This window comes from Aquarana catesbeiana, linkage group LG06 (genome assembly GCF_042186555.1).
Source record: "Aquarana catesbeiana isolate 2022-GZ linkage group LG06, ASM4218655v1, whole genome shotgun sequence".
NCBI classification, from domain to species: domain Eukaryota; kingdom Metazoa; phylum Chordata; class Amphibia; order Anura; family Ranidae; genus Aquarana; species Aquarana catesbeiana.
Window position 1 is genome coordinate 36,693,736 of NC_133329.1, and position 14,608 is coordinate 36,708,343.

At 45.5% G+C, this 14,608-nt stretch overlaps 1 protein-coding gene across 1 annotated transcript in view; it reads left to right on the forward strand.

Annotated features, from left to right (window-relative positions):
• Positions 1-14,608, forward strand: part of LOC141148307 (guanylate-binding protein 7-like) — a 94,491-nt gene that overhangs the window by 43,420 nt on the left and 36,463 nt on the right. Inside the window, exon 7 of the mRNA XM_073635611.1 lies at positions 1,516-1,710. Coding sequence (XP_073491712.1) covers positions 1,516-1,710 — 195 coding nt within the window. The remainder of the gene's footprint in view (positions 1-1,515; positions 1,711-14,608) is intronic.

Here is a 14,608-nt window from a genome sequence, read left to right on the forward strand (position 1 = left end):
ATATTGCAACAATCACCATTTTATTCTCTAGGGTCTCTGCTAAAAAAAATATATAATGTTTGGGGGTTCCAAGTAATTTTCTAGCAAAAAAATTCTGATTTTAACTGTAAGAAACAAGTGTCAGAAAAAGGTTTAGACTTTAAGTGGTTAAACTTCCTCCATATTCACACAGAAGTTTTATCCCTCTGATCTAAGATGAAAGAGTTACAATGTTGTTAAAAACTTGGCAGACTGCCCGGGATGGCAGACTGCCAGAGTGAGCAGAGAACTCTCTATAGTTGTTACATGAAAGAATCGAGAAACTCTGCAATACAGATCGTCAGGGGGCGTTGAATCGAGATTGCGATCTTTTAATGATTAATTGTGCAGCTCTAGTAAATACCTTATACAGCCCACTTCCTGTTTCTTATCTGGTCATTGGCCTAGGCTTATGGCATCATACACAGCTCACATCAAAACAAATGAGTGTTCTTAAAAAATACGAAGGATCATAATAACACCACAGTGTGCATCCACAAATAAAGACCACCGACCACCGTAGCTGTAGATTAAGCTTACCGGACGGCAAGCTTTAAAGGGCAGGTGGCTTTAGCCCAGCCTAGGCCTTTAAGCTTGCTGATGACCACAATAGGAGTCGTATTCAGATGGTGAAAAACGTTCCCCTGGACTCACATCCGGCATCCACATAATTAGCACATTGCCCAGAAAAGAGAAGAACTGGCCATAGTGTAATAAATTCAAAAACGTTTTAATAAAATTAAGTATTGCACTTACAGATAGGAGTCAATAATATCACATGTAAAGAGCCAGCCGGCATACATAAAAACGGAGCCCCTCCTCCTACTCTGCTCGCGTGGTGACGTCACTAACGTGCCTTTCTCCAGACGTGTTTCGTCATCAGTAGACGTTGTCAATGGGGAATTGTTTTGATGTCAACTGTTTTGGACTTTATTTTTAGCGCAGCTTTTTCCAATCCATAGACTGTTTGTGTTATCGCACTGTATGCTGCTGCTGTTTGTTAATGTTTGTCAGCGTGTTTTTTTGCATTTTCTATATCATACACAGCTCTCTCTCTCTCCTGAGAGATTGCTAGCAAGGGAGGGGGGATGAGTCATAAGAGGGCCAATCAGAGCTGGAGGGGGTTAGATGAGTGCAGAGATAACATGACATTGCAGAGATCCATTTGTATTAATCCACAGAGGAGAAATGTGCAGGGCTGCAGAGCTGGAGGTGTGCCTCTGTGTGTCTGTGTAAATCCAGGAAGTGAACAGGCAGCAGCTTCAGCTGCCCACAGTTAAAATGGCTGCAGCCAGACTCAGTGGAGGGAGATTTCTGTAGCATATTTGGCAATTACAGAATCACAGTATATATAAAACAATATGCAATGTGGTTGGAGGGAAGCTTCAGAATGGCAAAGATGTTTTTATTACAAATTATGTTAGCAGACTGCAGTTCCTCTTTAATGTAGATCTTTTTTACAAAGAATAACTTATTTTTGAATTCCCTTTCTATTAGGAAAATCTAAAGAAGATAAAAATGGAGTTTAGTGTTATAAATGAGAAGAAGTCTCAGGAGAAGTGTCAGGATCCTAATAAGAAACATTCTTTGGCTGAAGGAAGAGCTTGTAAGCATGGAGGACTTGAAAAGTCCAAGAAGAGCTTAAAAACCGAACAACAAAATCCTAACAGGGAAGGAAGAAAAAGAGCAAAGGTTTGTGGACTTGTTATGTCAATTAGAATTAAACAAGAAGTATGATTTACAGTTGAGCTCAAAAGTTTGCATACCCTGACAGAAATTGTGAAATTTTGGCATTAATATTGATCATGCCAAAAAAAAGTCTTTTATGCAAGGATAGTGATCACACGAAGGCATTTATTATCATGGAACCTTTTTAAAGTATAACGATAACAGAAATCACCCAAATGGCCCTGGTCAAAAGTTTATACAGCCTGGAATGTTTGGCCTTGGTACAGACACAGAATTAAAGGTTAATTTCCCACATTTGTGGCTTCTTAATTCACAATTGGTGTCTGTGTATAAATAGTCAATGAGTTTGTTAACTCTCACATGGATGCACTAAGCAGGCTAGACACTGAGCCATGAGGAGGTAGAAAAGAACAATCAAAAGACCTGCTTAACAAGGTAATGAAACTTTACAAAGATTGAAAAGGATATAAAAAGATATCAAAAGCCTTGAATATGCCAGTCAATACTGTTCAATCACTTGGAGTGGAAAATTTGGGGATCTCTTTATACCAATCCAAGGTCAGGTAGATCAATTAGGATTTCAGCCACAACTGCCACAGGAACTGTTTGGGATACAAAGAAAAACCCTACTGTTAACTTCAGGAGAAATCCAGGCTGCTCTGGAAAAAGATGGTGTGGTTGTTTTTAAGGAGCACATTACAATGATACTTGAACAAAAAAGAGCTGTATGGTCAAGTTGCCAGAAAGAAACCTTTACTGTACAAGTTCCAGAAAAAAGCCTGGTTACAATATGCCCAACAACACCTTGGTATTGACGCAGTAAAGGCTAAAAGCTGCTTGGTTGTTATCCTGGAGGAGCGGGAGGGAACATTCCCCCTCCCACCGCCTTCCACCGCTCTTACCGGGCCTCCCGTCAATAGATCCACTATCCGCCACTTCCAGCGGCTAGAGACAGATTGGCACAAAGCCAGAAACAGCTTTGTTCCAGTCTCCTGTATGTAAACACGGAAGCAACGTCCCAACGTCCCTTCCGGTTTACTCGGGTGCCAGTTTTTAAAAAAAATACAGTATTCAGAATTGTCATTTTTGGCGATCTGAATACTTTGAAGTGCAAAGAAGGGAACTGGGGTCTTTTAGAGTACCTGTCACCACCTATTACTGTCACAAGGGATGTTTACATTCCTTGTGACAGCAATAAAAGTGATAAAAACTATTTTTTTTAAAAGCACAATGTAAAAAAAAAATAAGAAAAATATATATATATATTTTTTTAAAGCGCCCCTGTCCCCACGAGCAAACCTAAGTCGCGCCCGCGTATGTAAACAGTGTTCAAATCACACATGTGAGGTATCGCCGCGATAATCAGAGCGAGAGCAATAATTCTAGCACTAGACCTCCTCTGTAACTCTAACCTGGTAACCTTTTTTTTTTAAAGCATCGCCTATGGAGATTTTTAGGTACCGTAATTTGTCGCCATTCCACGAGTGTGCGCAATTTCAAAGCGTTTGTATCTATTTACTTGGCGTAACATCATCTTTCGCATTATACAAAAAAATGTGGCTAACTTTACTGTTTCGGTTTTTTTTTAATTCATGAAAGTGTCTTTTTCCCAAAAAAATTGCATTTGAAATACCGCTGCACAAATACCGTGTGACATAAAATATTGCAACAATCGCCATTTTATTCTCTAGATTCTCTGCTAATATATATATATATATATATATATATATATATATATATATATATATATATATATATAATGTTTGGGGGATTCTAAGTAATTTTCTAGCAAAAAATGGATTTTAACTTGTAAGCAACAAATGTCAGAAATAGGCTTAGGCATAAAAGGGTTAAACAATGACCAACTCATTACTAGTGATGAGCCAAATTATACTGGGTTCAGTCTGAGTGGGGTTCGGTAAATTTTAACAAGGTTTGGATGCTGAAACCTGAAACGCATTAAAATCAGTTGGAGCTGAATCTGTCCATTTAAAAATTCAAAACAAAACTATAGGCAAGGGGGTGTAAAAAAAAAAACTCATGGTGTTGGCTCATGTGTACCCAACAGCCAATTAACCCTTTCCTGACTAAGCCTATTTCTGACAGTTATAATCTGTATTTTTTGCTAGTAAATTACTTAGAACCCCCAAACATTATATATATTTTTTAGCAGAGAATCTAGAGAATAAAATGGCGGTTGTTTTGGACTCTTATCGAAGCAAATCATTTTGTCCAAACACCTGCACACCTGCAGCTACCACAGTTAATGCTACACTATCCACATGGAGATTGGTTCTACAATCCGCGGGAGGAATACATGTGGAAGCCCTTCACCAACTCCCATTATCAGCCTTATCGTTCTTATCACCTGACCTCCCACTTCAGAATTGGTCCTTACAGGGTCTCCGAAAAATTGGAGACTTGTTCCAACATAATTAACTACTGTCCTTCCTCCAAAGTAAAGACCGTTTTCCCATCTCCAATAAGGACTTCTATGTATACCTTAGGATCCATCATATACTCAACTCCATCTCAACCACACACAACACGTGGACTAAGGACATCCTACAGTTTCTTTCCTCATCCAACAACAAAACGCGTGGCATATCCTATCTCTTCAGCCTACCAACAAAACCAAACGTGGAGGAATACACTCCAATTATAAAATACTGGGAATCCAAACTACAAATCGAGATCCACTTGGTATCGAGCACTACGCTCATGATGTACTCTAAAAACATTTCCCACTGGGAAACCTCAATGAAAATTTTGTACAGGTGGTACTATACCCCTGTGAAATTGGCTCAAATGTTCCCGACCCACTCCAGTAAATGTTGGAGAAATTGTGCCTTGGATGGACATATTTTTCATATATGGTGGGAATGCCCATCTATTGGTGCTTAATGGACGGACATTTCCACTAGGGATGAGCCGAACACCCCCCAGTTCGGTTCGCACCAGAACCTCCGAACGGACCGAAAGTTCGCACGAACGTTAGAACCCCATTGACGTCTATGGGACTCGAACGTTCGAAATCAAAAGTGCTCATTTTAAAAACTAATTTGCATGGTATTGTCCTAAAAAGGGTTTGGGGACCCGGGTCCTACCCCAGGGGACATGTATCAATGCAAAAAAAACTTTTAAAAACGGACGTTTTTTCAGGAGCAGTGATTTTAATGATGCTTAAAGTAAAAAAAAAAAAAGTGAAATATTCCTTTAAATATCATACCTGAGGGGTGTCTATAGTATGCCTGTAAAGTGACGCGTGTTTCCCGTGTTTAGAACAGTCCCTGCACCAAATGTCATTTTTAAAGGAAAAAATCTCATTTAAAACTGCTTGCGGGTTTAATGTAATGTCGGGTCCTGGCAATATGGATGAAAATCAGTGAGACAAACGGCATGGGTAATCCCCAGTCCATTACCAGGCCCTTTGGGTCTTGTATGGATATTAAGGGCAACCCCACACCCAAATTAAAATAAGGAAAGGTGTGGGGCCACCAGGCCCTATGTACTCTGAACAGCAGTATACAGGCGGTGCAAACAAGACAGGGACTGTAGGTTTGTTGTTAAGTAGAATCTCTTTGTAATTTTGAACGGGTACATTTTTAACGTGTTTAGCTCCAGCCAAAAAATCTTTTTTAAGCTTTTTGGAAAACATAGGGAAAGGTTATCACCCTGTGACATTTGTTTTGCTGTCTTTTCTCCTCTTCAGAAGATTTCACCTCACTTTTTGTCCCAATGGATTGGAAAGCATCAGTGGAAAGGAGAAATGTTTTTCCCATATTAACTCTTACAGGAGAGAATTTCCCTTCCTAGGGGTAGATTTCATCTCACTTCCTGTTGTCTCCTTCCGTTTGCAAGTAGGAGTCGTTTGTAAGTTAGTTGTTTGAAAGTAGGGTCCTGCCCTATATAATCAGCAGAAATTTGGGCCTTAGGTGTTGCTGTGGCCACAACACTGTAAGCCCTCACAGGGCCCTGCTGTGAAATATTAGATCAAGAATTGTAATTACATGCCCCTGTTGAACAGGAGCTGAAAAATTAGGCCTTAGGCACTGGTGCTGGTGCCACAACACTGCAACCCCTCACAGACACTCTAGTTGGAATGCAGGAATGAGCCCTGCTGCCAAGTATTGCATCAAAAATTGTAATTACACGCCCCTGTTAAACAAGGTCTGAAAAATTGGGCCTTAGGCACTGGTGCTGGTGCCACAACACTGCAACCCCTCACAGACACTCTAGTTGGAACGCGGGAACGAGCCCTGCTGCAAAGTATTGCATCAAAAATTGTAATTACATGCCCCTGTTAAACAGGGGCAGAAAAAATGGGCCTTAGGCACTGGTGCTGGTGCCACAACACCGCAACCCCTCACAGACACTCTAGTAGGAACGCAGGAATGAGCCCTGCTGCAAAGTATTGCATCAAAAATTGTAATTACACGCCCCTGTTAAACAAGGGCTGAAAAATTGGGCCTTAGGCACTGGTGCTGGTGCCACAACACTGCAACCCCTCACAGACACTCTAGTTGGAACGCAGGAACGAGCCCTGCTGCAAAGTATTGCATCAAAAATTGTAATTACATGCCCCTGTTAAACAGGGGCAGAAAAAATGGGCCTTAGGCACTGGTGCTGGTGCCACAACACCGCAACCCCTCACAGACACTCTAGTAGGAACGCAGGAATGAGCCCTGCTGCAAAGTATTGCATCAAAAATTGTAATTACACGCCCCTGTTAAACAAGGGCTGAAAAATTGGGCCTTAGGCACTGGTGCTGGTGCCACAACACTGCAACCCCTCACAGACACTCTAGTTGGAACGCAGGAATGAGCCCTGCTGCAAAGTATTGCATCAAAAATTGTAATTACACGCCCCTGTAAAACAGGGGCAGAAAAAATGGGCCTTAGGCGCTGGTGCCACAACACTGCAACCCCTCACAGACACTCTAGTTGGAATGCAGGAACGAGCCCTGCTGCAAAGTATTACATCAAAAATTGTAATTACACGCCCCTGTTAAACAGGGGCTGAAAAATTGTGCCTTAGGCACTGGTGGTTGCGCCCAGAACCAAAAATGTTCTTACAAGCTATCAGCGTGATGATTGAGGAGGAAGAGGATAATTACTCAGGGATAGTCACTCAACATCAGCATAGGCAGTCTTTGAAGGGATCTGAGATTTCAAAAAAAATTATTCGGTTACATCAGCATCAGGTGCTTGGTAGCTGGTGGTGATCCAAGACTGATTCATTTTTATGAAGGTCACTCGATCGACTGAGTCAGTGGACAGATGCACCCTGTGATCGGTTACCACGCCTCCAGCAGCACTGAATGTGCGTTTCGAAAGAACGCTGGATGCAGGACAGGCCAGTAGCTCAATTGCATACTGTGCAAGCTCTGGCCAGTGATCCATCCTCAAGACCCAGTAACCCAGAGGATTTTCGGTGGGAAAGGTGTCCAAGTCTGATCTTGCCCCTAGGTATTCCTGCACCATGTAAAACAGACGCTGGCGATGGTTGCTGGAACCGATCATACCTTGGGGCTGCGGACCAAAAAATTGTCTGAACGCATCGGTCAGACGGCCACCTTCTCCACCGCTCCTTCTTTGACTGACCGAAGCCTCAGCAACACATTGTCCAGAAACAGGAGTTTGTAACCTCCCAGTCTCTGGGAACGCGTTGCACAGACCTTTCTGCAAGGCGTCCCGAAGATGTTTCATCCTCTGCTCCCTCTGCTATGGCAAGATAAGGTCCGCAACCTTACCCTTGTAACGTGGATCAAGGAGGGTTGCCAGCCAGTATTGGTCCTTCTCCTTGATACCACGAATACGAGGATCCTTACGCAGGCTTTGCAGGATCAGGGAGGCCATGCAGCGTAGGTTTGCTGAGGCATTCGGTCCGGAGTCCTCTGGGTCACTAAGGACGACATGGTCCGCAGCCACCTCCTCCCAGCCACGTACAAGTCCATGTGTTTCTTGGGACTGATCCCTTAAAGACTGCTGCTGATGCTGAGTGCCAGGCTCCACCTCCATACTGACACAATCTTCCTCCTCCTCCTCCTCGTCCTCTTCCTGTGTGATCGGCGGGCACGCAGGAACACTGTCTGGATAAAGGGGGCCTTGAGAGCTAAGGAAATCCTCCTCTTCCTGCCTCTGTTCTGCCTCAAGTGTCCTGTCCATTATTCCACGCAGCGTGTGCTCCAACAGGTGGACAAGGGGGACAGTGTCACTGATGCATGCACTGTCACTGCTCACCATCCTCGTGGCCTCCTCAAATGGTGACAGGACAGTGCATGAATCCCTGATCATGGCCCACTGGCGTGGGGAAAAAAAACCAAGCTCCCATGACCCTGTCCTGGTGCCATAGTCGCACAGGTACTCATTGATGGCCCTCTGCTGCGTGTGCAGCCGCTGCAGCATGGCCAACGTTGAGTTCCACCTGGTGGGCATGTCACAGATTAGGCGGTTCTTGGGCAGGTTAAACTCCTTTTGGAGGTCCGTCAGCCGAGCACTGGCATTATATGACCGGCGGAAATGCACACAGACTTTCCTGGCCTGCCTCAGGACATCCTGTAAGCCCGGGTACCTGCCCAAGAACCGCTGCACCACCAAGTTAAGGACGTGAGCCAAACAGGGCACATGGGTCATTTGTCCCTGTCGGAGGGCAGAGAGGAGGTTGGTGCCATTGTCGCAAACCACCATTCCTGCCTTAAGTTGGCGTGGCGTCAACCACCTCTGAACCTGCCCCTGCAGAGCTGACAGAACCTCTGCCCCAGTGTGGCTCCTGTCCCCCAAGCACACCAGCTCAAGCACCGCATGGCATATTTTGGCGTAGCCCCTTGAACGACTACGGAGCACCGCTGGTTCCGAGGAAGAGGCCATGGAGGAAGAAGAAGAGGAGGGGGTGGAGGAGAGAGGTGTGTCACAATCAGCATTTTGGAGGCGTGGTGGCGGAACAACCTCCAACACTACTGCACCTTGTCCTGCATCCTTCCCAGCTGCCAGCAGAGTCACCCAATGCGCCGTGAAACTTAGGTAACGTCCCTGTCCATGCCTGCTGGACCATGAGTCAGCGGTAATATGCACCTTACCACTAACCGCCCTGTCCAGCGAGGCATGGACATTGCCTTCCACATGCTGGTAGAGAGCCAGAATTGCCTTCCGTGAGAAAAAGTGGCGCTTGGGTACCTGCCACTGAGGAACCGCACATTCCACAAACTCACGGAAGGGGGCAGAGTCTACCAACTGAAAAGGCAGCAGTTGAAGTGCTAGCAATTTTGCCAAGCTAGCATTCAACCGCTGGGCATGTGGATGGCTGGGAGCAAACTTCTTTCGGCGGTGCAGCAGCTGGGGCAGGGAAATTTGCCTGGTACAATCTGACGTCGGTGTACCAAAATCAGATTGCCCACAAGTACTTGGCTGTGACACACCTAATTCTACACCTTCATTCCTCTCAGTGCAGGTCTCAGAGAGGACTGAAGGTCTAGTGGGGTTGGAAATCTAAGATGATGAGGAGCAAGAAGAGGTCCTCTTTGTTCTTTGGTGTGGGTCTTTTAGATATGCTTGCCAACGAACTGCATGGCAGGTCAACATATGTCTGGTCAAGCATGTGGTACCCAAGCGGGAGATGTTTTGGCCACGCGAGATACGCTTGAGACATATGTTGCAAATAGCAGCGGTGCGATCTGATGCACTCGTCTCAAAAAAGGCCCACACCAAAGAACTTTTTGAATAACGCGCAGAGACTGCAGCGCCCTGCACATGTGGAGCTTTGGGGTGTCATGCAGTCAATGTGCTGCCCTTAGGCTGGCCCCTGGAGGGCATCCTGCCTCATTGGTGATGTGCCGCCTCCTCCTCCTCCTCCTCTCTCCTATCAGGCACCCACGTTGAGTCAGTGACCTCATCATCCCCTCCCTCCTCATCACTGGAGCAAACCTGGCAGTATGCTGCAGCAGGGGGAGCATGACTGCCAGATTGCTGTCCTTCTTGGGCACCCCCTCTGTCCGTGCTCATGTTACTGCCTTCATCGAGCTCAGTATCATCATCAGAGCCTTCCAAACGCTGGGCATCCTCCTGGAGCATGTACCCAACACTGTGGTCAAACAGTTCGAGGGACTCCTCAGGAGGACATGGTGGGGCTAGGGAAGGAGTCACTGATGACATTGAGCCGAGGGAAGAGGCCGCTGCTTTGCCAGACAAAGTACCCTGGGCATGGGTGAGAGAGGATGAGGAGGATGAGGACGGCTTGGTCATCCACTCGACCAAGTCTTCCGCATGTTGCGGCTCAACATGGCCGGCTGCCGAAAAAAAGGCCAAGCGTGTCCCATGGCCACGTGCTGATGAGGATGCACCGTCTCCATGACCAGCACTAGACACAGAGCCTGCTTGCCCTCTCTTATTGGCTTGTGACTGTCTGCCTCTCCTTCTTGGCCTTCCAGACATACTAATGGCCTGTAGCTGCACTAAGCTGGGATATATATATATCTATATATATCTATATATATATATATATCTATATATATATATATATATATATATATAGATATATATATATATATATATGCACTGATACTGCAGCTAGCAAAATCAACTGCCTGCCTGTAGTATGAGAACACCACCAACCTTCTACAGGTAGCTTTAGCTGAACACTGTGAGGTGGACGCACCCCACTAACTTGTAGGTTTAGCTGAACACTGTGAGCAGGACGCACTGCACTAACTGTAAATAGTCTAGCTGCCTGACTGTGGTACTAATAGGATCAAAAGAACACCAGCAATTTTCTTCAGGTAGCTGTATTTACTGTAACAAGACAAGCCTGCCTGTCAGTAAGAAGATAACAGAAACGGATCTAGCTGAACACTGTGAGCAGGACGCACCCCACTAGCTTGTAGGTTTAGCTGAACACTGTGAGGTGGACGCACCCCACTAACTTGTAGGTTTAGCTGAACACTGTGAGCAGGACGCACCCCACTAACTTGTAGGTTTAGCAGAACACTGTGAACAGGACGCACTGCACTAACTGTAAATAGTCTAGCTGCCTGACTGTGGTACTAATAGGATCAAAAGAACACCAGCAATTTTCTTCAGGTAGCTGTATTTACTGTAACAAGACAAGCCTGCCTGTCAGTAAGAAGATAACAGAAACGGATCTAGCTGAACACTGTGAGCAGGACGCACCCCACTAGCTTGTAGGTTTAGCTGAACACTGTGAGGTGGACGCACCCCACTAACTTGTAGGTTTAGCTGAACACTGTGAGCAGGACGCACCCCACTAACTTGTAGGTTTAGCAGAACACTGTGAGCAGGACGCACTGCACTAACTGTAAATAGTCTAGCTGCCTGACTGTGGTACTAATAGGATCAAAAGAACACCAGCAATTTTCTTCAGGTAGGTGTATTTACTGTAACAAGACAAGCCTGCCTGTCAGTAAGAAGATAACAGAAACGGATCTAGCTGAACACTGTGAGCAGGACGCACCCCACTAGCTTGTAGGTTTAGCTGAACACTGTAAGGTGGACGCACCCCACTAACTTGTAGGTTTAGCTGAACACTGTGAGCAGGATGCACCCCACTAACTTGTAGGTTTAGCAGAACACTGTGAGCAGGACGCACTGCACTAACTGTAAATAGTCTAGCTGCCTGACTGTGGTACTAATAGGATCAAAAGAACACCAGCAATTTTCTTCAGGTAGCTGTTTTTACTGTAACAAGACAAGCCTGCCTGTCAGTAAGAAGATAACAGAAACGGATCTAGCTGAACACTGTGAGCAGGACACACCCCACTAGCTTGTAGGTTTAGCTGAACACTGTGAGCAGGACGCACCCCACTAACTTGTAGGTTTAGCAGAACACTGTGACAAGGACGCACTGCACTAACTATAAATAGTCTAGCTGCCTGACTGTGGTACTAATAGGATCAAAAGAACACCAGCAATTTTCTTCAGGTAGCTGTTTTTACTGTAACAAGACAAGCCTGCCTGTCAGTAAGAAGATAACAGAAACGGATCTAGCTGAACACTGTGAGCAGGACGCACCCCACTAGCTTGTAGGTTTAGCTGAACACTGTGAGGTGGACGCACCCCACTAACTTGTAGGTTTAGCTGAACACTGTGAGCAGGACGCACCCCACTAACTTGTAGGTTTAGCAGAACACTGTGAGCAGGACGCACTGCACTAACTGTAAATAGTCTAGCTGCCTGACTGTGGTACTAATAGGATCAAAAGAACACCAGCAATTTTCTTCAGGTAGCTGTATTTACTGTAACAAGACAAGCCTGCCTGTCAGTAAGAAGATAACAGAAACGGATCTAGCTGAACACTGTGAGCAGGACGCACCCCACTAGCTTGTAGGTTTAGCTGAACACTGTGAGGTGGACGCACCCCACTAACTTGTAGGTTTAGCTGAACACTGTGAGCAGGACGCACCCCACTAACTTGTAGGTTTAGCAGAACACTGTGAGCAGGATGCACTGTACTAACTGTAAATAGTCTAGCTGCCTGACTGTGGTACTAATAGGATCAAAAGAACACCAGCAATTTTCTTCAGGTAGCTGTATTTACTGTAACAAGACAAGCCTGCCTGTCAGAAAGAAGATAACAGAAACGGATCTAGCTGAACACTGTGAGCAGGACGCACCCCACTAGCTTGTAGGTTTAGCTGAACACTGTGAGGTGGACGCACCCCACTAACTTGTAGGTTTAGCTGAACACTGTGAGCAGGACGCACCCCACTAACTTGTAGGTTTAGCAGAACACTGTGAGCAGGACGCACTGCACTAACTGTAAATAGTCTAGCTGCCTGACTGTGGTACTAATAGGATCAAAAGAACACCAGCAATTTTCTTCAGGTAGCTGTATTTACTGTAACAAGACAAGCCTGCCTGTCAGTAAGAAGATAACAGAAACGGATCTAGCTGAACACTGTGAGCAGGACGCACCCCACTAGCTTGTAGGTTTAGCTGAACACTGTGAGGTGGACGCACCCCACTAACTTGTAGGTTTAGCTGAACACTGTGAGCAGGACGCACCCCACTAACTTGTAGGTTTAGCAGAACACTGTGAGCAGGACGCACTGCACTAACTGTAAATAGTCTAGCTGCCTGACTGTGGTACTAATAGGATCAAAAGAACACCAGCAATTTTCTTCAGGTAGCTGTATTTACTGTAACAAGACAAGCCTGCCTGTGAGCAGGACGCACCCCACTAGCTTGTAGGTTTAGCTGAACACTGTGAGGTGGACGCACCCCACTAACTTGTAGGTTTAGCTGAACACTGTGAGCAGGACGCACCCCACTAACTTGTAGGTTTAGCAGAACACTGTGAGCAGGACGCACTGCACTAACTGTAAATAGTCTAGCTGCCTGACTGTGGTACTAATAGGATCAAAAGAACACAAGCAATTTTCTTCAGGTAGCTGTATTTACTGTAACAAGACAAGCCTGCCTGTCAGTAAGAAGATAACAGAAACGGATCTAGCTGAACACTGTGAGCAGGATGCACCCCACTAACTTGTAGGTTTAGCAGAACACTGTGAGCAGGATGCACTGCACTAACTGTAAATAGTCTAGCTGCCTGACTGTGGTACTAATAGGATCAAAAGAACACCAGCAATTTTCTTCAGGTAGCTGTATTTACTGTAAGAAGACAAGCCTGCCTGTCAGTAAGAAGATAACAGAAACGGATCTAGCTGAACACTGTGAGCAGGACGCACCCCACTAGCTTGTAGGTTTAGCTGAACACTGTGAGGTGGACGCACCCCACTAACTTGTAGGTTTAGCTGAACACTGTGAGCAGGACGCACCCCACTAACTTGTAGGTTTAGCAGAACACTGTGAGCAGGACGCACTGCACTAACTGTAAATAGTCTAGCTGCCTGACTGTGGTACTAATAGGATCAAAAGAACACAAGCAATTTTCTTCAGGTAGCTCTATTTACTGTAACAAGACAAGCCTGCCTGTCAGTAAGAAGATAACAGAAACGGATCTAGCTGAACACTGTGAGCAGGATGCACCCCACTAACTTGTAGGTTTAGCAGAACACTGTGAGCAGGACGCACTGCACTAACTATAAATAGTCTAGCTGCCTGACTGTGGTACTAATAGGATCAAAAGAACACCAGCAATTTTCTTCAGGTAGCTGTTTTTACTGTAACAAGACAAGCCTGCCTGTCAGTAAGAAGATAACAGAAATGGATCTAGCTGAACACTGTGAGCAGGACGCACCCCACTAGCTTGTAGGTTTAGCTGAACACTGTGAGGTGGACGCACCCCACTAACTTGTAGGTTTAGCTGAACACTGTGAGCAGGACGCACCCCACTAACTTGTAGGTTTAGCAGAACACTGTGAGCAGGATGCACTGCACTAACTGTAAATAGTCTAGCTGCCTGACTGTGGTACTAATAGGATCAAAAGAACACCAGCAATTTTCTTCAGGTAGCTGTATTTACTGTAACAAGACAAACCTGCCTGTCAGAAAGAAGATAACAGAAACGGATCTAGCTGAACACTGTGAGCAGGACGCACCCCACTAGCTTGTAGGTTTAGCTGAACACTGTGAGGTGGACGCACCCCACTAACTTGTAGGTTTAGCTGAACACTGTGAGCAGGACGCACCCCACTAACTTGTAGGTTTAGCAGAACACTGTGAGCAGGACGCACTGCACTAACTGTAAATAGTCTAGCTGCCTGACTGTGGTACTAATAGGATCAAAAGAACACCAGCAATTTTCTTCAGGTAGCTGTATTTACTGTAACAAGACAAGCCTGCCTGTCAGTAAGAAGATAACAGAAACGGATCTAGCTGAACACTGTGAGCAGGACGCACCCCACTAGCTTGTAGGTTTAGCTGAACACTGTGAGGTGGACGCACCCCACTAACTTGTAGGTTTAGCTGAACACTGTGAGCAGGACGCA